Genomic DNA, 27,854 nt, shown 5'->3' with positions numbered 1-27,854 from the left:
TGCATCATGGGATTGGTGTAAGCATTATTTATTAGAACTGCAGCAGAATGGGGGGCATATATACCAGGAAGGGGGCCCAGGATGAGATACATATGTTCCATAATAGAGAACTTATATACAGTGCCTTGCAGAAGTATTCACCCACACACACCCATCATTGACTTTTTACCTATTTTGTTACATTACCACCTGTGTTTAAATATTTTTGTAATCTGATGTGTGTGATGCATCAGCACAAAATAATGTAAGTTGCGGAAGTGAAGTGAGATAAACATAGGCAACATTTATGGGATAAAATAAATAAAAATTGTAAAATTGCCATGTGCATATGTATTCACCACTTTTGCTATGAAGCCCCTAAAATTTTTTGGTACAAGCAATTATCTTCATAAGTCACATGCTTCGTGAAAGGAAGTCCACCTGTGTGCATTGTCAGTGTCCCGGGGTTTGTTAGTATATACACCCTTTCAGCCATAGAGGCTGCAACACTATTAAGCAAGAGGCACCACTAACCAAATACCACCATGAAAACCAAAGAACTCTCCAAACAAGTCAGAGACAAAGTTGTTGAGAAGTACAAGTGAAGGTTTGATTCTAAAAAATTATCCCGATCTCTGCTGAACCTCCTGATCGCCATTAAATCCATTATCATCAAATGGAAAGAACATGGTATCAAAGAAAACCTACCAAGAGAGGGCCAGCCACCAAACCTCTCAGCCTGGTCAAGGAAGACATTAATCAGAGAGGCAGCTCAGATACCAAAGGTAACCCTAAGACTATGTCCGCACGTTGCGTCGAAGTACCTGCAGTTTATTCTGCACGTTTTCCTTCCCTTGGTTTTTGACCAAATGGCTTTTGACCATTTTTTAGCGGTAAAAACGCATGCGTTTTTACCGCGTTTCTGGCGCGTTTTACCTGCGTTTTCACCTGCGTTTCTGCAGATGCGTTTTTGAGATCAAGACACTGAGAAATAAAGTTAAATTAGTCAAAAAGAATGAAAAAAGAGAAAAAAATTATGAAATTAACTTTTAATAAAATTATATGGGAAATTATCAATTTTAATGTAATAATAGTGGTTATGCACATTTTAACAGAAAAATAGCTAAAGTTTATTATTTTTTTACATTTAAATTTTCGGTTATTGTGTGTGTGTAAAGGAACATTAGAACCCATTAATTTTTGGCCAGAAAAGCATACGTTTTTGGAGCCAAAAACGCAGTTGAAAAGCAGGTAAAAAGCATGAAAAACGCAGGAATTGTGATTTTGGTTGCTTTTTGCCATTTCTCATTGACTCCAATGTTAAGGAAACGCTGCAGAAATGGCAAAAACAACTGACATGCTGCTTCTTTTTCAGCATGGTTTTTGACCACAAATATGCAAATTAAACGCTGCTGAAAAAAAAGCAAAGTGCAGACAGGATTTCTGCTTTTCCCATAGACTTTGCTGGAAATCAAAAACGCATGCGTTTTTGCGCAAAAACGCTGCTGCCAAAAACGCTGCAGAAACGCGGTAAGAAACGCAACGTGCGAACATAGCCTAAGTGAGCTGCAGAGTTTCTCAAGCAGAGACTGGAGGATCTGTCCATACGACCACAATAAGCCATATACTCCGTACACTCCATAGAGATGGCCTTTATAGAAGAGTGGCAAGAAAAAAGCCTTCACTTACAGACATAAATTGGAAATTTTGTTTTGATTTAAGATACTTTTAAAATAGCAAAAATACCTAGAATTTATGAGAAATAAAGAAATGTTTTGAAAAACTGAAAAGAAAATTTGGTTACAGCATTCAGAACACTTCATTATATTTATCTCCAAATGCCTATGTAATGAAGTTTCTCAGAAAATTAGATTTGTGGCAAATAAATTTCATAAATACTGAAAAGCTTGTAATTGCTCAGAAAATACACATTGACAGAGCAGATATAGAATCCTGCTGAGCGTAAGAGCTTACCCTCTAAAGGAGAGCAAGAACTCTGATAACCATAAGAGCTTAGACTTTGCAGAAGACAGAGACTTAAACAGTGACTCTGGGGATGAAAAACGACTCTGCTGTACAAACTGTGCGCCGCTGTGAACTGCTGATCTGTGACAGCCCAGGTACTGATCACCACTGTACAAGGTATGATCCGTAAGATGTCAGCTGCAGGTCGTTATTTGGAGACCACACAGCAGTTCAGATGACAGTATCCCAATTCCTGATGCTTGAGCAGTGTGGGAAATGGGACTGCCAGGATTTGCAATGCAAAAGTACCGTATTCAACCTTTTTGCTAAAAATCCATCATATTTATGTACATTCACAAAAAAAAGTAACACTAAAGGTCGTTTTACAGGCTGCAATATCGTTACTGATATCGCTAGCGTGCGTACTCGCCCCCATCGGTTGTGCGACAAGGGCAAATCGCTGCCCGTGGCGCACAACATCGCTCAGACCCGTCACACGACTTACCTGCCTAGCGATGTCGCTGTGACCGGTGAAACGCCTCCTTTCTAAGGGGGCGGTTCATTCGGCATCACAGCGACATCACTAAGCGGGAGCCCAATATAAGCGGAGGTGCGGAGATGAGTGGGACGTAACATCCCGCCCACCTCTTTCCTCATTGCGGGCGGCCACAGATAAGGTGAGGTTCCTCGTTCCTGTGGTGTCACACATAGAGATGTGTGCTGCCGCAAGAACAGCGAACTACATCGTACACGCAGCAGCAACGATAATATAATAGGGGGGCATGTCACCGATTAGAGATTTTGAACGTTTTTGCGACGATTCAAAATCACTCATAGGTGTCACACGCAGTGACATCGCTAAAGCGGCCGGATGTGCGTCACAAATTCCGTGACCCCAACGAGATCGCTTGAGCGATATCGTAGCGTGTAAAGCGGCCTTAATTCACAGATTGATCCAGCCAGTTTATTCTTTGAGCGAATTTTCAATTCAAGACTAGTTTAACCCCTTCACCCCTGGCCACTAAAACACCCTATGGGGAGATAAGGTATGCACACCAGTGACTATGTAAGGGGAATACATGAAATAGCAGAAACTGCTGTGTGAATACTGACTTGAAAAATCCAATAGCTATATGTAAGAGTGAAAATGTGAAAAATGGAATCTGCATTACTGCCATGAACATATGAATAAAGAGAAATTTAGCTACTGAATTGATCAATGCAATAGAGCCCCAACACTACGCCAAAGTATTTCTCTACGTTGGGGTCCCTAGCTTGTGTGTGTCCTCTCATGCAGTTAAAAAACCTACCGTGTATGGGAAGCTGAGACCCAGGCTATTTATGCGTATGATATGGATTGGCAATAGGTGTGGTTGGGGAGGGTTCACAAACGAAAAACTACTAACAATAAGGAATAACGTTTGGAACACCATTCTAAGTCTGAACTGGGTGCAAAAACCTAAAAAAAAAGGTCTCAGCTTCCCATACACGGTAAGTTTTTTAACTGCATGAGAGGACACACACAAGCTAGGGACCCCAACGTAGAGAAATACTTTGGCGTAGTGTTGGGGCTCTATTGCATTGATCAATTCAGTAGCTAAATTTCTCTTGATTCATATGTTCATGGCAGTAATGCAGATTCCATTTTTCACATTTTCACTCTTGCATATAGCTATTGGATTTTTCAAGTCAGTATTCACACAGCAGTTTCTGCTATTTCATGTATTCCCCTTACATAGTCACTGGTGTGCATACCTTATCTCCCCATAGTGATGTTTTTTTAGGTTTTTGCACCCAGTTCAGACTTAGAATGGTGTTCCAAACGTTATTCCTTATTGTTAGTAGTTTTTCGTTTGTGAACCCTCCCCAACTACACCTATTGCCAATCCATATCATACGCATAAATAGCCTGGGTCTCAGCTTCCCATACACGGTAAGTTTTTTAACTGCATGAGAGGACACACACAAGCTAGGGACCCCAACGTAGAGAAATACTTTGGCGTAGTGTTGGGGCTCTATTGCATTGATCAATTCAGTAGCTAAATTTCTCTTGATTCATATGTTCATGGCAGTAATGCAGATTACATTTTCACATTTTCACTCTTACATATAGCTATTGGATTTTTCAAGTCAGTATTCACACAGCAGTTTCTGCTATTTCATGTATTCCCCTTACATAGTCACTGGTGTGCATACCTTATCTCCCCATAGTGATGTTTTTTTAGGTTTTTGCACCCAGTTCAGACTTAGAATGGTGTTCCAAACGTTATGCCTTATTACTAAAACACCCTAATGACCGGGCCATTTTTTGCAATTCTGACCAGTGTCACTTTGACAGGTTATAACTCTGGAACGCTTCAACGGATCCTGGCGATTCTGAGATTGTTTTTTCATGACACATTGTACTTCATGTCAGTGGTAAATTTAGGCCGATATTTTTTGCGTTTATTTGTGAAAATTTAGGAAATTTTGCGAAAATTTTTAAAATTTTGCAATTTTCAAACTTTGAAAATTTATGCCCATAAATCTGAGAGATATGTCACACATAATAGTTACTAAATAACATTTCCCACTTGTCTACTTTACATCAGCGCAATATTCGAAACAAATTTTTTTTTCGTTAGGAAGTTAGAACGGGTCAAAGGTCATCAGCAATTTCTCATTTTTCCAACAAAATTTACAAAATAATTTTTTTTTCGGACCACATTACATTTGAGGTGACTTTGAGAGGCCTAGGTGACAGAAAATACCCAAAAGTGACCCCATTCTAAAAACTGCACCCCTCACACTGCTCAAAACCACATCCAATAAGTTTATTAACCCTTTAGGTGCTTCACAGGAACCAAAGCAATGTGGAAGGAAAAAATGAAAATTTTACTTTTTAACACAAAAATGTTACTTTAGCCATAAAATTTTCATTTTTACAAGGGAGAAAAGAGAAAGTGCACAATACAATTTATTGTGCATGTTCTCCTGAGTACGCTGATACCCCATATGTGGTAAAAATCAATTGTTTGGGCGCACGGCAGAGCTCGGAAGGGAAGGAGCGCCATTTGAATTTTTGAACGCAAAATTAGCTGCACTCATTAGCGGACGCCATGTCGGGTTTGAAGACCCCCTGAGGTGCCTAACCGATGGAGCTCCCCCACAAATGACCCCATTTTGGAAACTAGAGCTCTCAAATAATTTTTCTAGATGTTTGGTGAGCAGTTTGAACCACTGGGGGCTTCACAGAAGTTTATAGCGTTGAGCTGTGAAAAGAAAATTTTTTTTTTTACCACAAAACGGTTGCTTCAACTAGGTAGCTTTTTTTTCACAAGGGTAACAGGAAAAAATGCACCATAAAATGTATTGTGCATTTTCTCCTGAGTACGCAAATACCTCATATGTGGTGGAAATCAAATGTTTGGACACACGGCAGTGCTCGGAAGGCAAGGAGCGCCATTTGAATTTTTGAGTGCAAAATTAACTGCACCTGTTAGCGGACGCCATGTCGGGTTTGAAGACCCCCTGAGGTGCCTAAACAATGGAGCTCCCCCACAAGTGACCCCATTTTGGAAACTAGAGCCTTCAAATAATTGTTCTAGATGTTTGGTGAGCACTTTGAACACCTGGGGGCTTCACAGAAGTTTATAGCGTTGAGCCGTGAAAAGAAAAAAAATTTTTTTTACCACAAAACGGTTGCTTCAACTAGGTAGCTTTTTTTTTCACAAGGCTATCAGGAAAAAATGCACCATAAAATGTATTGTGCATTTTCTCCTGAGTACGCAGATACCTCATATGTGGTGGTAAGTAATTGTTTGGGCGCATGGCAGGGCTCAGAAGAGATGGAGCGCCATTTGACTGCAATATTGGTTGGAATCATTAGCGGACGCCATGTCACGTTTGGAGACCCCCTATGGTGCCTAAACAGTGGAGCTCCCCCACAAGTGACACCATTTTGGAAACTAGAGCCCTCAAATAATTTTTCTAGATGTTTGGTGAGCACTTTGAACACCTGGGGGCTTCACAGAAGTTTATAGCGTTGAGCCGTGAAAAGAATTTTTTTTTTTTTTACCACAAAACGGTTGCTTCAACTAGGTAGCTTTTTTTTCACAAGGCTATCAGGAAAAAATGCACCATAAAACGTATTGTGCAATTTTTCCTGAGTACGCAGATACCTCACATGTGGTGGAAAGTAATTGTTTGGGCAAATGGCGTGGCTCAGAAGAGAAGGAGCGCCATTTGACTTTTCAAACGCACAGACGCAGTGCACTGATCGGCCGCTGCAGGACGCACGGTCGGATGCGATAAAAAAAGCATCGGGGATACGTAAAGAAAAAAGTCAAGCCAAAAATTGACCATGGATGCAGATACGTTATGTGCATCCCTGATCAGTGCTTGGCGGGACGCACGGATGGATGCCATACAAAAAGCGTCGCAGATATGGAAAAAAGTCACGCCAAAATTTGAGCAGGGATGCAGATCCGTTATCTGCATCCCTGATCAGCGCTTGGTGGAACGCACGGACGGATGCGATACAAAAAGCGTCGGGGATACGTAAAAAAAAGTCACGCCAAAAATTGAGCAGGGATGCAGATCCGTTATCTGCATCCCTGATCAGCGCTTGGCGGGACGCACGGACGGATGCGATACAAAAAGCGTCGGGGATACGGGAAAAAAAAGTCACACCAAAAATTGAGCAGGGATGCAGATCCGTTATCTGCATCCCTGATCAGCGCTTGGCGGGACGCACGGACGGATGTGATACAAAAAGCGTCGGGGATACGGAAAAAAAAGTCACGCCAAAAATTGAGCAGGGATGCAGATATGTTATCTGCATCCCTGATCAGTGCTCAGCGGGACGCACGGACGGATGAGGAGTAAAAATGGACAAGGGATACAGAAAAAAAAAGTTATTCTCACAGTACCCAGAGGATTACTGACCAGAAGAGCTGCAGAGGAACAGATGGCAGAGAGATGGACAGCTTTACAGGAGCAGCAGGCAGATCAGCAGAATGCCCAGGAAGGACCCAGCGATGGAGGCAGATGTGATCAGGCCGGTGAAGACAGGTAAGAGGACGTCGGGGGAGAGCAGAGGGGCAGAGGGGGGGAGAGAGCAGAGGGGAGGGAGAAAAGAGGGAGATCGGGGAGAGCAGAGGGGGAGACCGGAGAGGGAGCTGCAGAAGCAGAACAGAGATAATGGGGGAGGCAGTCAGATCGCGGGGGGAGCAGATCGGGATGTCGGGGGGGCAGATCGCAGGGGGGCACGGGCAGGGGCTATCACAGCAGCGCGCAGGGGCACCACGGGAGCGCGCACGGGCTGCAAAGTGAGCACACTACTCACGTGCAGCAGCAGCGGTGACCTCAGCTACTGCGGCAGCAGCAGCAGTGGTGGCGTGGTACCACAAGTACCAGCCACTGCACGCTGCAGACATGTTGGGGGAGGGCTCGCAGGCCAGCACAGGCCTGGGGAGGGCGGCCACCGGCAGATCAGACCGCCCCACTGAACACTGATTGGAGCGATGGTGCGTCATAGCACGATCGCTCCAATCAGTGCTGCAGGGGCTGGGGGCGGCATGTTTGAGGTCCACCTATGATATGCTGCAGTAGCTGCGGCATCTCATAGCTGGATCTCACAGTATCGCACTAATTCGGGCATTATTTTTGCCGAAATTAGTGCGATCGATGTGGTTGGCGGTTCAGATTTGAACAGCCAATCACATCGATCGTCGATAGGGGGTGGCGATGCCGCCCCCCCTGGGGTCAAGCAAAGGTCCCCTGCTGTAAGAAACAGCAGGGGACATCATTTGAAAGCCGTTGCTATGGCCACGGCAATCAAATGAAGTTTAGGCAGTAAAATTACGTCCCTGGTCGTTAAGTCACGTTAAAATAGGACGTAATTTTACTGCCCGCGGTCGTGAAGGGGTTAAATAGAAAATATAAAGCCCTAGTTCTTTAAAACTTCCAAGATTACATTAAAAAAATATACTGCCCTAACCATTGACTTACAATTGGCTGAGGCCACACGGGGTTATGTGCGAGTCCTCGCATGACACTCTGCTCACGCTCGCAGCGGGAGCATAGGGTCATGTGACTGTGGTCCGATCGTGCGATCAGACCACAGCTGCAGAGGGGAGGGCCAGCACTGCGGAGGAGAGGGGGTGATTATCTCTCTATCTCTGCCGTTGCCGGCTGATGCGAGAATCGTACTGCTCTTTCGTTACACCGGTGTAACGTGAGAACATTGTGATGTTTCTCTCGCCCAATAGACTTGTATGGGTTTGAGTGGAACAGGATCGCAGTCCACTCGCAGCATGCTGCAACTGTTTTCTCGGTCCGATTAGGGCTGAGAAAATATTCGCTCATGAGTGCTGCCCCATAGAGTAATATTGGTCCAAGTGGAATGCGATTTATGTTATGTTCTTCCTTACCTAAACCCTTGGCTTAACATATCTTGAGATGTGTGAGCCATCAATATCAGATTTTAAAGCACCACTCCAGTGTTTTTTTCACCACTGGAGTGGTGCTTTTAATTTAAGGTCCTCGCCCATAGCCTTACTCTTCCCCCCGATGTATTCACCTTTTACCAACGCTACTTCGGTCCCTCAGCTGCATCTTGTGACCGCAACTTCTGACTGTCTGGAAGTCAGAAGTTGCGTCTCAGTGAATTTTTATGAGGCCAGAATGAGGCTCTCATAGACTTCTAATGAGTTGTGACCACCGGTGCACTTTATGAAACACTGGAGCTGCCATCAGGTCACAAATCATAAGAGACTGACCGAAGCGACGGTGATAACAAATGAAGATACCGGAGGGTGAGTGTAAGACATGGGGCTGGGAACTTGGATTTAAAGCACCATTCCAGCAGTAAAATAAAAATAAAAACATGCTGGAGTAGTGCTTCTACCAGATGTTTTAGGCTGCTTTCACACATCCGGTTTTTGCACTGCGGCTCAATCCGTCTCAAAAACCTATGCAACGGATGCGTCAAAAAAAACGGATCCGTTGCATAAGTTTTTCCATGCGGCCCGTGCGGTTTTTGACGGATATGGCTTTATACTGAGCACGCGCAGTTCAAAAAACCGCATCCGGCGGCCGGATGCGGTTTTTGCCGCGGGACGCCGCATCCGGCGTCCATAGGCTTGCATTGTAAATTGTGCCGCATCGCGCCGTTTTTTTCGACGCACAAAAAAACGTGCCAGGCAACGTTCCATCCGGCCACCGCATGGGCTAAATATGCCACATCCAGCAAAAAACAGACGCAACGCAAGGCCATGCGGCACAATACGGCGCTAATGCAAGTCTATGCGGGAAAAAACGCAACCGGCGGCAAAAAAAAAACGGTTGCGTTTTTTCTGCAAAGCACCGTATTGTGTCGCTCAGCAAAAAACGGATGTGTGAAAACAACCTTATTTAGACTCCTGTGTGTGTCAGTGCAAAGGAGAGAAAACAGTGTGCTCACTGTGTCCTGAATGCTGACTGTTAAAGCCCCCTGCAACACCCAAATGACTAGAAGCAAGTGGCTGCAAGAAGAATATTACTTCATTTTCACCCTGTAGATACTTTTCCAGTAAGCCAGCTAATTACCTGCAGGTTACCACTATATCTGCAGGTAAATAGGGGTCCAGCGACTGTACATCATGCTAACACACACCATAATCCTAGGAGTCAGCTTGGTGTGACATTCCCTCTCGACGGCCCAGTCAGTCTTACCCATGTGGTCTCCAGGTAAGTTTTTGACTATTATTGCATCAAATACAAAAGTGGGACTGAAAAGGACAGACTTTTATTCTATCCTCCATTGCCGTCTTGCTTGATAGCCTTTGAGTTCAGTGGTGTGAGGTTAATGGAACACCTTTAGTTGGATGTCTGGCTAATTGCTCAATGTCTTTCAAACACCTACAGATGGTTTGCGTAGATACTGTTTGACTCCTTAGTAGTGATGAGCGAGTACCAAAAAGCTCGGGTGCTCGAGGCTCGGGCCGAGCATCTCAAGATACTCGTGTACTCGGCCTGAGCAACAAGCCCAATGTTATCCTATGGGAGACCCGAGTATTTTTATGAAATGACCCCCGGCAGCATGTAGAAACCCTAAAAATGTCACAAAAGTCTCAGAAGAGTGCTCAAATGACATGGCAACAGCATGGGGAAGACCCCTTGAAGCATTTATCACTCAAAAGTCACAGCTGTGAACAATTTTGTCCGCGTTTTACGCCATTTTTACAGACTCACCAGAAAACCTTCCAAAATGACACCAAAATGAATTTTCATGGCGGAAATGTTAAGGGCACATACCTAATAGTGAGATAGAGCTGGTGTATGTTACTTTTTGAGATTACATGAAAGATTTTACGTGAAAACATTGTGTGGCACTCCGATGTCCCTGAGAAGAGACGTACATGAAGGCCTCTTGAGTCTAATGTGCCCATTTTGAGGCAGTGAGTCTTTGTAGTATTTTCCTCTGCCAGTGCAGTCCAAAATTGTGAGGTTCACCAATGCCCCTGCATACAGACGTGCATGATGGCCTGTAAACCTGAAGTGCCCATTGTAAGGAAGTGGGTCTATTGTAGTATAGCCCTTTGGCAGGGCAGCCAAAAATTGGGAGGCTCCACATTGTCCCTGGATAGAGACGTGCATGAGGGCCTGTAAACCTGAAGTGCCCATTGTAAGGAAGTGGGTCTATTGTAGTATAGCCCTTTGGCAGGGCAGCCAAAAATTGGGAAGCTCCACATTGTCCCTGGATAGAGACGTGAATGAGGGCCTGTAAACCTGAAGTGCCCATTGTAAGGAAGTGGGTCTATTGTAGTATAGCCCTTTGGCAGGGCAGCCAAAAATTGGGAAGCTCCACATTGTCCCTGGATAGAGACGTGCATGAGGGCCTGTAAACCTGAAGTGCCCATTGTAAGGAAGTGGGTCTATTGTAGTATAGCCCTTTGGCAGGGCAGCCAAAAATTGGGAAGCTCCACATTGTCCCTGGATAGAGACGTGCATGAGGGCCTGTAAACCTGAAGTGCCCATTGTAAGGAAGTGGGTCTATTGTAGTATAGCCCTTTGGCAGGGCAGCCAAAAATTGGGAGGCTCCACATTGTCCCTGGATAGAGACGTGCATGAGGGCCTGTAAACCTGAAGTGCCCATTGTAAGGAAGTGGGTCTATTGTAGTATAGCCCTTTGGCAGGGCAGCCAAAAATTGGGAGGCTCCACATTGTCCCTGGATAGAGACGTGCATGAGGGCCTCAAAACATTGTTCCCATTGCAAAGGAGCGAGTCTGCTGTCGTTGTAATGCCCATTCTGAAAGAATGGGCGAAAAAATTTACCACTGGGGTATACCTGAAACAACAGCCTAACTATTGTAACGGTCATCATGGTGGCGCATGAGGAGAAGGAGGAGCAGTCCAGCGATTAGCCAAAGTCCAGAAGTGTGTACCCATGGGTGAGTGGAGGTACATGGCAAATTCCCGTTACAAAATTTAAATTCCGCTCTCATTTGCTGGTGGTGTGGTGAAGTCTGGCCCAATCCAACCCTTGTTCATCTTGATCAGAGTCAGCCTGTCAGCATTTTCAGTTGACAGGCGGGTGCGTTTATCTGTAATGATTCCACCTGCGTTACTAAAAACACGCTCTGACAAAACGCTAGCGGCAGGGTAGGCCAGGACTTCCAAGGCGTAGAGAGCCAAATCATGCCACGTGTCCAGCTTGGATACCCAATAATTGTAAGGCACAGAGGAATGTCGGAGTACAGTTGTTCGATCTGCAAGGTACTCCTTGAGCATCTGGGCAAACTTAGCATTTCTTGTGGCACTACCCCGCACCTCAAGGGCTGTGGTACGTGAGGGGCTGAGAAAACTGTCCCACATCTTAAAGACTGTTCCCCTACCTCTGGCGGAGTGGACTTGTGCCCCTCTCGGCTGTACGCCTTGGTTGTCCACTGATTCCTGACCTATGCCGCTAGCGTTTTGTGAGGGGAATGCTTTGCCTACTTCCGTGACTATGGCCTTCTGGAACTGCTGCATTTTGGCTGACCTCTCCGCCTCGGGAATAAGAGACATAAAGTTCTCCTTGTAGCGTGGGTCTAACAGTGTTACCAACCAGTAATGATTGTCGGCCAAGATGTTCTTAACGCGAGGGTCACAAGACAGGCAGCTTACCATAAAGTCAGCCATGTGCGCCAGACTCTTAACAGCCATCACTTCAGTATCCTGACCAACACGATGACTGAACATGCTGTCCTCCTCCTCATCTACCCTGTCCTCTGGCCAGCCACGCTGAACCAAGGATATGACTGGTGTGCATGTCATATCCTCAATTTGGCCGGAGAGTTGCTCCATGTCTTCATCCTCCTCCTCGTCATAGTCCTCCACTGCACGTTTTGATGAGACGAGGCTGGGCTGTGTGTTATCACCCACACCCACTACTGATTCTTGCTCCAACTCATCGCGCTCCGCCTGTAATGCATCATGTTTGTTTTTGAGCAGAGACCGCTTTAGAAGGCAGAGAAGCGGTATGGTGACGCTAATAATGGCGTCATCGACGCTCACCATCTTGGTGGAGTCCTCAAAGTTTTGGAGGATGGTACATAGGTCGGACATCCATCTCCACTCCTCAGGTGTTGTGTGGAGTTTGACCCATTTCCTGACAGCTTAGGTGATGCAGGTACTCAACAACTGCCCTCTTCTGCTCACATATCCTGACCAACATGTGCAGAGTTGAATTCCAAGGCGTGGGGACATCACACACCAGTCTGTGAGCCGGAAGATGCAAACGGCGCTGAAAGCCGGCAAGACCGGCTGAAGCAGTAGGTGACTTTCGAAAATGTGCAGACAGGCGGCGAACTTTTACCAGCAGATCAGACAGCTCTGGGTATGACTTTAGAAACCGCTGAACCATGAGGTTGAGCACATGGGCCACACATGGAACATGTGTCAGCTGGCCTCGCCTCAAAGCCGCCACCAGGTTCCGGCCATTGTCACACATGACCTTTCCTGGCTTTAGGTTCAGAGGTGTGAGCAAGTGATCTGCCTGCTGTTTCAGAGCTGTCCACACCTCTTCTGCATTGTGGGGTTTGTCACCTATGCAGATTAGCTTCAGCACAGCCTGTTGCCGCTTCGCCGAGGCAGTGCTGCAGTGCTTCCAGCTTGGGACTGGTGTGGAGTGTAAAGTGGATGAGGATGCGCAGGAGGAGGAGGAGGCTGAGGAGCATGACATTCCGGAGCTGTAGAGTGTGGGTGAAACACTGACTGAGGTAGGGCCTGCAATCCCTTGGTGTGGGAAGGACGTGTTCCGTACCTCGCTCAGACTGGGTCCCAGCTTCCACAATATTAACCCAGTGTGCCGTCAACGAGATGTAGCGGCCTTGCCCACAAGCACTTGTCCACGTGTCTGTGCTTAGGTGAACTTTGGCTGAAACAGCGTTTTTCAGGGCACGTGTGATGTTTTGTGACACGTGGTTATGCAATGCGGGGACGGCACACCGGGAGAAATAGTGGCGGCTGGGGACCACGTAACGTGGGACAGCTGCCGCCATCAGGTCGCGGAATGCTTCTGTCTCCACCAGCCTAAAAGGCAACATTTCCAAATGTTAGCATTCAGAACTGTGGCATGTGGGGCAAGTGGCAGTGTATTTGCGCCTGCGTTCAAAGGTTTGCTGAATGGATAACTGAACGCTGCGCTGGGACAAGGATGTGCTTGATGATGGTGTTATTTCTGCGTGGGCAACTGCAGGTGCAGGGCCGGAGCATGGTTGTGCGCGGGCAGCATGGACAGGGGATTGGCTAGCATGCACAACAAGCGAAGACATAGCAGTAACATCAGCAAGCACTGCTCCTCGACTCTGTTGTACATCCCACAAAGTCGGGTGCTTGGCTGACATGTGCCTGATCATGCTGGTGGTGGTCAGGCTGCTAGTTTTGGTACCCCTGCTGATGCTGGTATGGCAGGTGTTGCAAATGGCCTTTTTAGAATCATCTGGAGCCAACTTAAAAAACTGCCAGACTCGGGAAGACCTAACATTTGTACAGGCACCTTGTGTCGTGTTGTTGTTTCGGGGAACGGTTGCCTGACTTCTGCCTGGGGCCACCACCCTGCTTTTTACTGCCTGTTGGGATGCTACGCCTCCCTCCCCCTGTACACTGCTATCCTCGCTCTGCATATCCTCCTGCCAGGTTGGGTCAGTTACTGGATCATCCACCACGTCGTCTTCCTCTTCCGCACCCTGCTCCTCCTCCTGACTTCCTGACAATTGTGTCTCATCATCGTCCACCCCTTGTTGAGACACGTTGCCAACTTCGTGAGAACGTGGCTGCTCAAATATTTGGACATCTGTACATACGATCTCGTCACTTCAACAGGAGCTGGCGAGAGGCCAGAATGTGCGAATGGAAACGTGAACAGCTCTTCCAAGTGTCCAAGTTTGGGATCAGAAATGTCCGTGGACGTGTACTCGGCCTGGTGGTAGGAAGGAGGATCAGGTTCTGAAATGTGCGGTGCAGTATCGCGGCTACTGACACTTGACCGTGTGGAAGACAGAGTGTTTGTGGTGGTGCCAATCTGACTGGAAGCATTATCCGCTGTCCAACTAACAACCTGTTGACACTGGTCTTGGTTCAAGAGCGGTGTACTGCTGAGGTCCCCAAGAATTTGGGACAGGACATGCGAGCGAGTAGATGTGGCCCTTTGTTGTGGCGAAATTAGAGCTTGCACACGACCTCGGCCTCTGCCTGCACCACCATCACGTCCACTTCCTTGTTCGTTGCCAACGCCCTTGCGCATTTTGCAATGCTGTGCTGACGTGTATTCACTAGACTTGTGCGTTATATCCTAGTTTGTGCAAAACGCATACAAGTGCACCTGTACGCTGCCACCGACTGCCACACACGTGCGGTTTTTAAATACAAGCACGGACGCACTAAGAACCTAACAGGTTTTTAGGAGCGACAATTACTGAGAAGTTTGACACTATCAGACACTGCTGACGTGTATTATTCACTAGACTTGTGTGTTATATCCAAGTTTGTGCAAAACGCACACAAGTGCACCTGTACGCTGCCACCGACAGGCACACATGTGCGGTTTTTAAATGCAAGCACGGACGCACTAAGAACCTAACATGTTTTTAGGAGCGACAATTACTGAGAAGTCTGACACTATCAGGACTGTTTTAGACTGTGTACACCAGCCCCAGATATGATGAAGGCTGGTATACGGTCACCACTAGGAATGGCTATATTGCCTGCCTGCCTGTATACAGCTACAATAGTCCTGAGAAGGACTCTTCTCCTGTACTCTGACCTGGTTATACCCTGCCTGCCTGTATTCAGCTACAATAGTCCTGAGAAGGACTTCTGGTCACACTGTTTGCAGCCCTGCTCCGGAACTAACTAAAAAGGGCCGCAAACCTTTCCCTGAAGCAGCAACACTCTCCCTGCACTGACTGTCTGGATGGCTGTGTGCAGAGCACAGCGCGCCCGCCGGTATAAAGGCTCGATCACGCTGTGCGGGCCGGCCAATCACTGCAATTCCACAACTAACAGGGCTGTGGCATTGCAGTGGTCTGCCAGCCAATCCCTGCATGAGGGCTGGCTCTCAAAAGAGCGCCAACATGCAGGGATGAAGACCACGAGTACAGCACGAGTATCGCGAGATTACTCGGTACCCGCAGAGTAGCCCGAGTACAGTGATACTCGTGCGAGTACCGAGTAGTGACAAGCGTACTCGCTCATCACTACTCCTTAGGCTTTAGTCTATAACATCCAATTCCACCACCAGTACAGAATGGTTCAATTGTGGAATCAGTGGTGAGGGCATTTCTCAAGTGTTTTAGGAGTCGTTTTTTTTAACACACCACTAGACATGATTATACCCGTGGAAGTTCGGTTCGGCGGTTTCATTCAGACTTTAGATAAAGTTCGGTTTGGGATCCGGACTTGACCTGAACTTTAATGAATGTCACTAATTGGGCAGTTTGGGTCTCCTCCCACATGCAGCCAACCATAAACAGAACACTTCTGGGGATGGGATTTTTCCTTTTTTTGTACACACTACTTCTGATCATGCTGTTGTTACCCCCAGCGTGAGCCATTCAATCACTGAGATCAGCACGTACTAGGCTGAGCACCGAGCGTACCAGAGTACAGTAATGCTCGTGCGAGTGGTTTGCAAAGGTAAAGCACCCGAACTCTTAAACTCTGTGTTTGGTATGAACTCTGAACTTTAGGTTCACTCATCTCTACATACCATTCCAGGTCGTCTGTTGGTCATGCTAATGTGAGTAACCTCTGTGGTCTAAACATGCTACTATGGTCTGCCATATCTCCAGACTTGTCTCCCTTCAATCACATCTGGAACGCCATTGGCTGGAAACTGCAATATGAGCTGCCAGCAGTGGATCTTGATGATTTGCCTAAGTGCATTCAGAATGGCAAAACATTCTTCACACAAACATTAAAAACCACATTGATAGCATCCAAGGCGTTTAAGTGCGGGGGTTTTTTTTGCATGTGATGCTCATACTTAATACTGAATAAATCAAAATCTCGATTCCATTCATCATTCCCATATCAGAATTTCCATAATTCCAAAACGTCTCCCTTCGCTGCACTATATATATATGTATAAATATATATATATATATATATATATATATATACTGTATGTATATATATATATACATACAGTGCTGGCCAAAAAGGAGAGGGGAGCCAGCACTGCTCATGAATGGCATGCAACAATGAAACAATAAAAAGTGTAAAATTCACAAATTCATTCCTACTGTAACAATTCAATGAGATTTTTTGCAAATTATCGATCAATGATTTGAGCCCCCCTGCCCCGTCACGGCAAATCTCTATAGGGGGGTCCCTACACTATGTTATAAATTAATATCGTACCATAAGGTCTCATATAATGACTTGAACAGGACCATATAAGAACACCACTTACCTGGGGAATGTCAGAACCGCTCCCATGCTGCAAGGACTGACAACTGCGAATAAAGGCAGCCCAGGTGCCAGTGTGTGTGGCAGAACCACACACACCAGCACAATGTCAGAACTGGCCCTCACAGTGCCAGACCAGCAAGCATGGATGAAGGGCGGAACAGCCTCAGGCAGGTGGTGCTTAAATAATGATGCCTATGGACCAGGGGGCGGTGGCTGTGTGTGAACAGGCACCAACATGAATTTTGATGGCAACAGAAGGAGTTTGCAAACCACACGGCGTGCACGGCAAGGTGGCGGTCAACCACCGACCAGTAAGCGCAAAGAAGAGGGGAGCCAGCACTGCTCATGAATGGCGTGCAACAATGAAACAATAAAAAGTGTAAAATTCACAAATTCATTCCTACTGTAACAATTCAATGAGATTTTTTGCAAATTATTGATCAATGATTTGAGCCCCCCTGCCCTGTCACGGCAAATCTCTATAGGGGGGTCCCTACACTATGTTATAAATTAATATCGTACCATAAGGTCTCATATAATGACTTGAACAGGACCATATAAGAACACCACTTACCTGGGGAATGTCAGAACCGCTCCCATGCTGCAAGGACTGACAACTGCGAATAAAGGCAGCCCAGGTGCCAGTGTGTGTGGCAGAACCACACACACCAGCACAATGTCAGAACTGGCCCTCACAGTGCCAGACCAGCAAGCATGGATGAAGGGCGGAACAGCCTCAGGCAGGTGGTGCTTAAATAATGATGCCTATGGACCAGGGGGCGGTGGCTGTGTGTGAACAGGCACCAACATGAATTTTGATGGCAACAGAAGGAATTTGCAAACCACACTGGGCGTGCACGGCAAGGTGGCGGTCAACCACCGACCAGTAAACGCAAAGAAGAGGGGAGCCAGCACTGCTCATAAATGGCATGCAACAATGAAACAATAAAAAGTGTAAAATTCACAAATTCATTCCTACTGTAACAATTCAATGAGATTTTTTGCAAATTATTGATCAATGATTTGAGCCCCCCTGCCCCGTCACGTCAAATCTCTATAGGGGGGTCCCTACACTATGTTATAAATTAATATCGTACCATAATATATAAATATATATATAAATATAGTGTAGGGACCCCCCTTATAGAGATTTGCCGTGACGGGGCAGGGGGGCTCAAATCATTGATCAATTATTTGCCAAAAATCTCATTGAATTGTCACAGTAGGAATGAATTTGTGAATATTACACTTTTTACCTTCTCATTGTTGCATGCCACTCATAAGCAGTGCTGGCTCCCCTCCTTTTAGTGCTGGCCAAAAGTATTGGCACCCCTGCAATTCTGTCAGATAATACTCAGTTTCTTCTTGAAAATGATTGCAATCACAAATTCTTTGGTATTATTATCTGCATTTAATTTGTCTTCAATGAAAAAAAATAAAAAAAATTGTCATAAAGCCAAATTGGATATAATTCCACACCAAACATAAAAAAGGGGGTGGACAAAAGTATTAGCACTGTTTGAAAAATCATGTGATGCTTCTCTAATTTGTGTAATTAACAGCACCTGTAACTTACCTGTGGCACCTAACAGGTGTTGGCAATAACTAAATCACACTTGCAGCCAGTTGACATGGATTAAAGTTGACTCAACCTCTGTCCTGTGTCCTTGTGTGTACCACATTGAGCATGGAGAAAAGAAAGACGACCAAAGAACTGTCTGAGGACTTGAGAATCCAAATTGTGAGGATACATGAGCAATCTTAAGGCTACAAGTCCATCTCCAAAGACCTGAAAGTTCCTGTGTCTACGGTGCGCAGTGTCATCAAGAAGTTTAAAGACAATTGCACTGTGGCTAACCTCCCTAGATATGGAAGGAAAAGAAAAATTTACGAGAGATATCAACGCAAGATTGTGCGGATGGTGGATAAAGAACCTCGACTAACATCCAAACAGGTTTTCCAACAGTCTTGAAGGAGTTCCCAGAGATGCTTAGCACTTGTTGGCCCTTTTGCCTTCACTCTGCGGTCCAGCTCACCCCAAACTATCTCGATTGGGTTCAGGTCTGGTGACTGTGGAGACCAGGTCATCTGGCGTAGCACCTCATCATTCTCCTTAGTCAAATAACCCTTACACAGCCTGGAGGTGTGTTTGGGGTCATTGTCCTGTTGAAAAATAAATGATGGTCCAACTAAATGCAAACCGGATGGAATAGCAGGCCGCTGCAAGATGCTGTGGTAGCCATGCTGGTTCTGTATGCTTTCAATTTTGAATAAATCCCCAACAGTGTCACCAGCAAAGCACCCCCACGCCATCACACCTCCTCCTCCATGCTTCACGGTGGGAACCAGCCATGTAAAGTCCATCCGTTCACCATTTCTACAAAGACACGGTGTTTGGATCCAAAGATCTCAAATTTGGACTCATCAGACAAAAGCACAGATTTCCACTGGTCTAATGTCCATTATTTGTGTTCTTTGGTCCAAACAAGTCTCTTCTGCTTGTTGCCTGTCCTTAGCAGTGGTTTCCTAGCAGCTATTTTACCATGAAGGCTGCTGCACAAAGTCTCCTCTTAACAGTTGTTTTAGAGATGAGAATATGTGTCCAAACGTTTGGTCTGTACTGTATATATATACAGTACAGCCCAAAAGTTTGGACACACCTTTTCATTCAAAGAGTTTTCTTTATTTTCATGACTCTGAAAATTGTAGATTCACATTGAAGGCATCAGAACTATGAATTAACACATGTGGAATGAAATACTTAACAAAAAAGTGTGAAACAACTGAAAATATGTCTTATATCTTAGGTTCTTCAAAGTAGCCACTCTAGTTGCAAAGTCTATGCAGGCTTTCATATATCTTGCACTGAGGTGAGGCTTCTGTCGGGCCACTCTGCCATAAAGGCTCGACTGGTGGAGGGCTGCAGTGATAGTTGACTTAGTGGAACTTTCTCCCATCTCCCTACTGCATCTCTGGAGCTCAGCCACAGTGATCTTGGGGTTCTTCTTTACCTCTCTCGCCAAGGTTCTTCTCCCACGATTGCTCAGTTTGGCTGGACGGCCAGGTCTAGGAAGAGTTCTGGTGGTCCCAAACTTCGTCCATTTAAGGATTATGGAGGCTACTGTGCTCTTAGGAACCTTGAGTACTACAGAATTTCTTTTGTAACCATGGCCAGATCTGTGCCTTGCCACAATCCTGTCTCTGAGCTCCTTGGGCAGTTCCTTTGACCTCATGATTCTCATTTTGTCTGACATGCTCTGTGAGCTGTGAGGTCTTATATAGACAGGTGTGCGCCTTTCCAAATCAAGTCCTATCAGTTTAATTAAACACAGCTGGACTCCAATGAAGGAGTGGAACCATCTTAAGGTGAATGGACAGCATGTGACAAATATGAGTGTCTAAGCAAAGGGTCTGAATATTTATGACCATGTAATATTTCAGTTTTTCTTGTTTAATGTGCAAAAATTTCTACATTTCTGTTTTTTTTCTGTCAAGATGGGGTGCAGAGTGTACATTAATGAGAAAAAGAATGAACTTTTTTGAATTTATCGAATGGCTGCAATGATACAGAGTTAAAAATTTAAAGGGGTCTGAATACTTTCCGTACCTACTGTATGCCTGTGTTTTTTGGCACAATATTTTAATGTCTTGTATTGCATATTTTAATCACTTCTGTCTCTAGAGTTCTTGTCAGTACATCCAATATATGACTGTCATTCTTTTTTACATCGCTGTTGTTTCCTTTACTCCCTGCGGCTGTGTCGCTCACACTATTATTGTTTTTCTTGGTACATGCCTTTCTAATGTGTTTCTTCCATATGCTTATTTTCACCTTGTCATTTTACACATATGCTTGTAGAACAATTGTTTATTTTGTAAAACTTCATCTTCGTCATACAATTAAAGAAAAATAATTATATTTGTATAATATAAAGTATTTATATTTCTAATATGTTTTTGTGTTTCTTGTAAACATTACTGAGCATAATAATTAAATTACAGTGGTTTTAGTCATCAGAAAAATAATGTTTTGGGGGTTTTTTCTATTCAGAAGCATGGACAATCTTGTCCAATGGCCATGTCTATTATTGCAGCACTTTTCTAATGAAGCGATTAAGTCTGAACATCAGTGCCAAAGTGTCGCAAACCATTTTAGCATTTTACATGCAGGGTTTATTTTCTGTGCTTTAATTTTTCACTTTTAGTAAAATTGTTGATCACGGTCTTTTTTTTATGTTATAGCTTTGCTTGAAAATTAAATGTACTAATTATCTATTTCCTCTCTTCATCCATCTAATTTTTTCAACATTATCTTAACTATAGTGCATATCTATCTTTACAGAACATTATATACTAATATCTACCTTGTTGAAAACATGTAGGTTTCCAATGGAAGGGAAGATAAAATCTAAGGAAATGAAAGTGAATTGGTAAGCAACCCATATGTATATTTCATCCTAATAATAATAATTCAAACATTGTCCTTGGTCATGTAAAGATATGCTACAAAGTGTCAGCATATCAAGTGCTAACACTTTGTAATATACATTGCAGCAGCTACAACGTGTACATGGCAGCAGGGAGCCATCAAAGCAGCTGAAGGTTTGTCATTGTAAACAGCCATGATGAACGTGCCACAATAGAAACCAATATAATCTAGGGAATGTTTACACACAGCGGTTTTTTTTCTGCATGAAAAACACAGTCTTCAGAAAAGCTGAAAAAGAATTAGGCTATGTGCGCACTAGAAATGTGAAGTTTCTCAAGAAAATTTCTTGAGAAACTTCTACCAGTGAAAGATTTCCGGATCTGCGGAAAAAATCCGCACCAAATCCGCATGTGGTTTTGCCGCGGATTTGCCGCGGATTTGCCGCGGATTTGCCGCGGATTTACCGCGGATTTACCGCAGGTTTGTCCCTGCAATAAATAATAAAGATAATCGATAGACAGATAATGGATAGAGGGAAAGATGGATAGATGAATAGATGAATAGATAGATAGAGGGATAGATAGATAGATGAATAGATGAATAGATAGATAGAGGGATAGATAGATAGATAGAGGGATAGATGGATAGATAGATAGAGGAATAGATGGATAGATAGATAGAGGGATAGATAGATAGATAGATAGATAGATAGATGAGAAAAACCTATATAATGTTCCACCTCCCTGCATTTTCTAAGCTGGCACCCTTTAGTGACTTTCATGTAGCACTAAAGGGTGCTTAGCCTTGTATTTAGCCATAAAATAAATAAATAATTAAAAAAAAACGACGTGAGGTCCCCCCATTTTTTTGTAGCCAGCTAGGGTAAAGCAGACGGCTGCAGCCTGCAGACCACCGCTGGCAGCTTCACCTTGGCTGATAATCCAAAACAGTGGGCACCCCACGCTGTTATTTTAAATTATATAAATAATTTAAAACAAAAAACGTGCGGTCCCCCCCATATTGGATCACCAGCCAAGGTAAAGCGGACAGCTGTGGTCTGGTATTCTCAGACTAGGGAGGTCCACTGTTATTGGACACTCCCCAGCCTAAAAATAGCAGGCCGCAGCCGCCCCAGAAGTGGCGCATCCATTAGACGTGCCAATCCTGGCGCTTTGCCCCAGCTCATCCCGCGCCCTGGTGCGTTGGCAAACGGGGTAATATATGGGGTTGATGCCAGATGTGTAATGTCACCTGGCATCAAGCCCTGGGGTTGGTGAGGTCAGGCGTCTATCAGATACCCGACATCACCAACCCAGTCAGTAATAATTAAAAAATAGACAACCAAAAAAGTTTTATTTGAAAAAACACTCCCCAAAACATTCCCTCTTTAACCAATTTATTGAAAAGAGCACAATCAATTCCACATCCGGCGTAATCCAATAAGGGGGGGGGGCACGGCGATCCATACCATAGTCGCTGTCCCAGTCAATGAAGAACCGAATGTTCCCCATTGGCTGGGAGAGCAATGCAGTGACCTGAGCTAACATCAATAGGTCAGCTCAGGTCACTGCAGGGGATGACGAGCGCTGCCATCAGGAGCATAGATGAGATCATTACCTTCTGTGATCATCTCCTGTACTGCTGACGTCAGCGCTGTCACTGACTTCTATGCCCGCCGCGTTGTCAGAAGTATCGCGAGAGCCCGTGACGTCACCGCTAGTGACAGTCTCGGGCCGCTCGCGAGACGGGCATAGACAGCAGTGACCGCGGTGACGTCAGGAGGCAGGAGATCGTCACAGCAGGTAATGATCTCACCTCCTGACAGCAGCGATCGTCATCCCCGCGGCTCCCAGCACTGCAGGATGTCAGTGTCTGCCTGCGCTGCCGCGTGACAGGCTGCTGACACTGCGGGCAGACACTGACACTGCAGTGCAGGCAGCCGCGAGGCCGGAGCAGGACACAGACTGCACGGGCACCTGGAGGTCGCACGGAAGTGCTTCTGTGCGGCGTCCAGGGAGTGTGACATCTGTGTTTACTCTGCTCCGCTTCCTCTTCCTGGCATAATGACATCGCTTCCTGCAAAACCGCAGGCAGCGATGAGCATTCCCGCAGGTAATTCGCGGCTATTCCGGTGGTATACCGCACATCATTGCTACCTGCGGAATACCCCCGGAATACCGCAGGTACCTGCGGAAATTAATGGACATGCACATTTTCTCAAGAAAGTTTCTCGAGAAAATTTTCTCAAGAAATTTTCTTGAGAAAAATCCGCACAGTGCGCACAACTATTTTTTTTTCTCATTGAATTTCATGGGAAATGTCTGCACAAAGATTGCAGACATTTCTCAAGAAATTTCCGGGGCAAATCCGCGGGTAAATCCGCAGGTAAAAAGCTCTAGTGCGCACATAGCCTTACACACACTTTGGGTGCTTTTTTTCTTTTTTTTTCTCAATGGATAGAAACTACAGCAAAAATGGCGAAAGAATTGATATGCTACAATACTGTTTTGTTTTCTTTTTTTATTATATCCAGGCTGAATACAAATACTCTCATGTGTATGAAATTTTAGAAATCTCATTAATTTTTCTTCTTCTTCGAAAATATATTTTTTCTCTGCACAAAAAATACATGTAAGCACATCAAAAAATGGGATGTGAGCAGAAGGCTTTAGGCTTGTCCATGGCAGCTCACACAAATTTACAGCTACTCGTCTGATGACTCAATGTTCTGTACAATTTGTGGCTACTTAGAGAGGCAGAACTTTATAAATTACTAGCTGTACTACCCGGCTTCGCCCGGGTTAATAACTGCTGTTAACAAAATAGAATGTATTAACAAAACTGTATTCTGCACACAAAAACCACAAAACAAATAAATAGAAAAGTAATTATTAAAAGGCAAAAACTAAGCTAATAGAAGCATTTCACACCATATATTTCAACACCACAGATATTCCACACAGATTTAACTAAATTGGCCAAGTAATGTGCTCCATCTGTCTCTTTCCAGATCTGTCTCTTTCCAGATCTGTCTCTTTCCCCGTCTGTCTCTTTCACTGTCTGTCTCTTTCCAGGTCTGTCTCTTTCCAGATTTGACTCTTTCCCTGTCTGTCTCTTTCCCTGTCTGTCTCTGTCCCTGTCTGTCTCTTTCCCTGTCTGTCTCTTTCCAGGTCTGCCTCTTTCCTCGTCTGCCTCTTTCCTCGTCTGCCTCTTTCCTCGTCTGCCTCTTTCCTCGTCTGCCTCTTTCCTCGTCTGTTTCTTTCCTCCTCTGTCTCTTTCCCCGTCTGTCTCTTTCCCCGTCTGTTTCTTTCCTCCTCTGTCTCTTTCCCCGTCTGTCTCTTTCCCCGTCTGTCTCTTTCCCCGTCTGTCGCTTTCCCCATCTGTCTCTTTCCAAGTCTTTGTCTGTCTGTCTCTTTCACCGTTTGTCTCTGTCTCTTTCACCGTTTGTCTCTGTCTGTCTCTTTCACCGTTTGTCTCTGTCTGTCTCTTTCACTGTTTGTCTCTATCTCTCTGTCTGTCTCTTTCCAGGTCTGTCTCTTTCCAGATCTGTCTCTTTCCCTTTCTGCCTCTTTCCAGGTCTGCCTCTTTCCGCGTCTGCCTCTTTCCTCGTCTGCCGCTTTCCTCGTCTGCCTCTTTCCCCGTTTGTCTCTTTCCCCGTTTGTCTCTTTCCCCGTCTGTCTCTTTCCCCGTCTGTCTCTTTCCCCGTCTGTCTCTTTCCCAATCTGTCTCTTTCCCCATCTGTCTCTTTCCCCGTCTGTCTCTTTCCCCATCCGTCTCTTTCCAAGTCTTTGTCTGTCTGTCTCTTTCACCATTTGTCTCTGTCTGTCTCTTTCACCATTTGTCTTTCTGTCTCTTTCACCGTTTGTCTCTGTCTGTCTCTTTCACCGTTTGTCTCTATCTCTCTGTCTGTCTCTTTCCAGGTCTGTCTCTTTCCAGGTCTGTCTTTTTCCAGGTCTGTCTCTTTCCAGGTCTGTCTCTCTCTATCCGTCTCCCCACCGACATCTTATTACCTCACATATAAGCTTCTTATACTATGAATGTATTTTGTTCCTATAACAACCAATCACAGCTCCTACTAATAACCTGTAGTTCCAGGCTCCATTTACTTTAATGGAGCCATGTTTTTTGAAGAGTAACTGTAAAGCTCGGGGTTACATTTTCCTGTTAAACCATAGTCTACGATGTTCCCTGGGTCACATGAGGTATCTGTGCAAAATTTCGTGATAGTAAATGCGATACATCTGGCAGCTGTCAATTTGCCCCCAACACTTTTCGTTTCACTTTTTCCCCATTATGTAGATAGGGGCAAAATTGATTGGTAAATTGGAAAGCGCGGGGTTAAAATTTCACCTCACAACATAGCCTATGACGCTCTTGGGGTCCAGAAGTGTGAGTGTGCAAAATTTTGTGGCTGTAGCTGCGACGGTGCAGATGCCAATCCCGGACATACACGCGCGCGCGCACACACACACACACACACACACACACACACACACACACACACACATTCAGCTTTATATATTAGATACGGTCTGGTCTTGGTCTGGATGAGCAGTTTTAGTGCAGCACCGATAGTTGACGCTGGTGTAGAGGTATTATCAAGTAGAAATTACTATTGGAGATGTGCTGGGCTGGAAAAATGGCAACCAGAGAACTGAAATGGAAAAATAACAGCAGAGGTAGCGGAGTTGGTGCAACGGCAACAAATGTAGTAAAGTTGTAATCCGTGAAGAAGTGGAGTTGACACAACAGTGCTGAGTTTGCAGTGGAGGCTCATGCCACAGATCTGACACAGCAATATAGCTGAGTTGACTCCTCGGATAAGAGAAACCAGTGCATTAGAGCTTAGATGACAATAGAGGGGGAATGTAGCAGATTTGCTCAGTGAAGACACCTGGGACGTGCTCTGGATTGGTATACTTCCATCTGATTTTTACAGAATTAATATTTTCTAATTTCCATCTGATTTGTGCTTGCAATTTATTGTACCTGTATCTTTAATTGTGTTTGCTGCTTAGCATTTCCCAGAGTGCTGTTATACTGCATGTGACACGCCCGCCCCAGGGCCAGGGGCACTCGGAACCGGGCCAGACTAGTCCGGGGATGTCAGCGGTGGCTCCGTGACCCTGGCGGTGTCTTTTAATAATAAAGGGGAGATGATGATGGGAGTTGTAGTTAATGCTTAGTCAAATTCGTGATGCCACCTGTGGTATTTTGCGGCTATGGAGCTGCAGCTGCTGGATGGGACCTCCGGGGCTGGTGGTGTGGCAGCTGAGATGTTTCTTGCTCCCCACAGGTGGAGCAGGTACCCTGGGACAACCGTTAGGATAAAGTCAATGGTGGTCTGGTCAGGTAGGGACCAGGTGGACTTCAGCCGCAAGAGTGGGATGGAAGGGACTTGTAGTACTCCTGGTGGTATGTTGCAGGGCTGACAGGGCGCAGAAAGAAGTAGGTGACACAAAGGCTGCAGTTCAAGGTGTTCACTGTTTCTAATGCCCGCAGGGTGCCGGTTGTCACCATGATGGGCTCCAGGCGATCCCGAACTGCTCGGATCCCAGTGCCGGTTGTGACCTGGTGAATTCTTCTCTCATGCACCTCTCTGTTACTAGTGGGTCCCCGTAGCCTGTAGCTTTCAAAGGCCCCTGCTTGGCTTTTTGTATAAAAAGTCCCGGTCTGTTCGCAAGCAGCGTAAACCTTTCAATGGGCTGTACCTCTGTACCAATTCCCAGGCTCTGAGTCTGCTGCTGTGCTTCGGACACTATGGTGGGCCGAGAAATGTACAATCTTCTCTCCCTGTAGATTTATTAGGCGAGCCTGAAGCGTCCCCTAATCTTGGGCTGTACACCCTGATGGTGCTCGGTCCTGTGAGTAATCACACTTCACTCCCCAGCGACCGCACTCCTCTTTTCACCAAAGTCACTAGTGAGCTCTGACTGGAACTGATTAGGACTCTCAGTTGTTCCCCTCCTTCTCCTCAGATCGACTGCCTTCAACCCCTGACTGGACTCGACTCCTGTCCACTGCCCACTGTCACTTTTCTCTCCTAGCTTCACCCACTTTACCTACTGACTCCTCCCACACTCTCTCTGCCAGGCCCCACCCCTACAGGACAGTGAATGGAACTTAAGGCTCCATAACCAGGTATTCTGGTTGCTGCTTCCCAGCATCAATGGAGTACCTGCCTTAAACCCTGACCCGAGGTGTGTCCCGACAACTGGCGTGTGTTGAGATGTGATGTTGTGTATTACCGTCACTGATCACCCAGGAATCTAGGATGAGCACAGCACCTAAAATCAGGTACCATACCCTGTGGCGTCTGAAGCCTCAGGGGCGCCACACATGCAGCCATACTTGCTGCTTTATGTCATGGTCACTTTATATGCACTTTTTTTGCTTCATGCTTGCTATATTGCTGCTTTTTTTCATTGCGTATGGTGCATTTCCTTCAGGTAGTATGACATTTCTTTAGGGAGGAACCCTGGGGTTTATTATGCTTTATTGTATGCAAACCCCAGTATGCTTGTTCACTTTTGGAGTGTTTTAAATGTTTTTAACATATTTTTC

At 45.4% G+C, this 27,854-nt stretch overlaps 1 protein-coding gene across 2 annotated transcripts in view; it reads left to right on the top strand.

Annotated features, from left to right (window-relative positions):
- HFM1 (helicase for meiosis 1) overlaps positions 1-27,854 on the top strand; it is a 276,350-nt gene that overhangs the window by 180,366 nt on the left and 68,130 nt on the right. For both annotated transcript variants that reach the window (XM_075321028.1, XM_075321027.1), the window contains exon 22: positions 21,244-21,291. In XM_075321028.1, the coding sequence (XP_075177143.1) occupies positions 21,244-21,291 (48 nt within the window). The remainder of the gene's footprint in view (positions 1-21,243; positions 21,292-27,854) is intronic.

Source organism: Anomaloglossus baeobatrachus, chromosome 8, assembly GCF_048569485.1.
Source record: "Anomaloglossus baeobatrachus isolate aAnoBae1 chromosome 8, aAnoBae1.hap1, whole genome shotgun sequence".
NCBI classification, from domain to species: domain Eukaryota; kingdom Metazoa; phylum Chordata; class Amphibia; order Anura; family Aromobatidae; genus Anomaloglossus; species Anomaloglossus baeobatrachus.
Note: the sequence above shows the minus strand (reverse complement) of the source record. Positions and strands in the feature narration are given on the sequence as shown.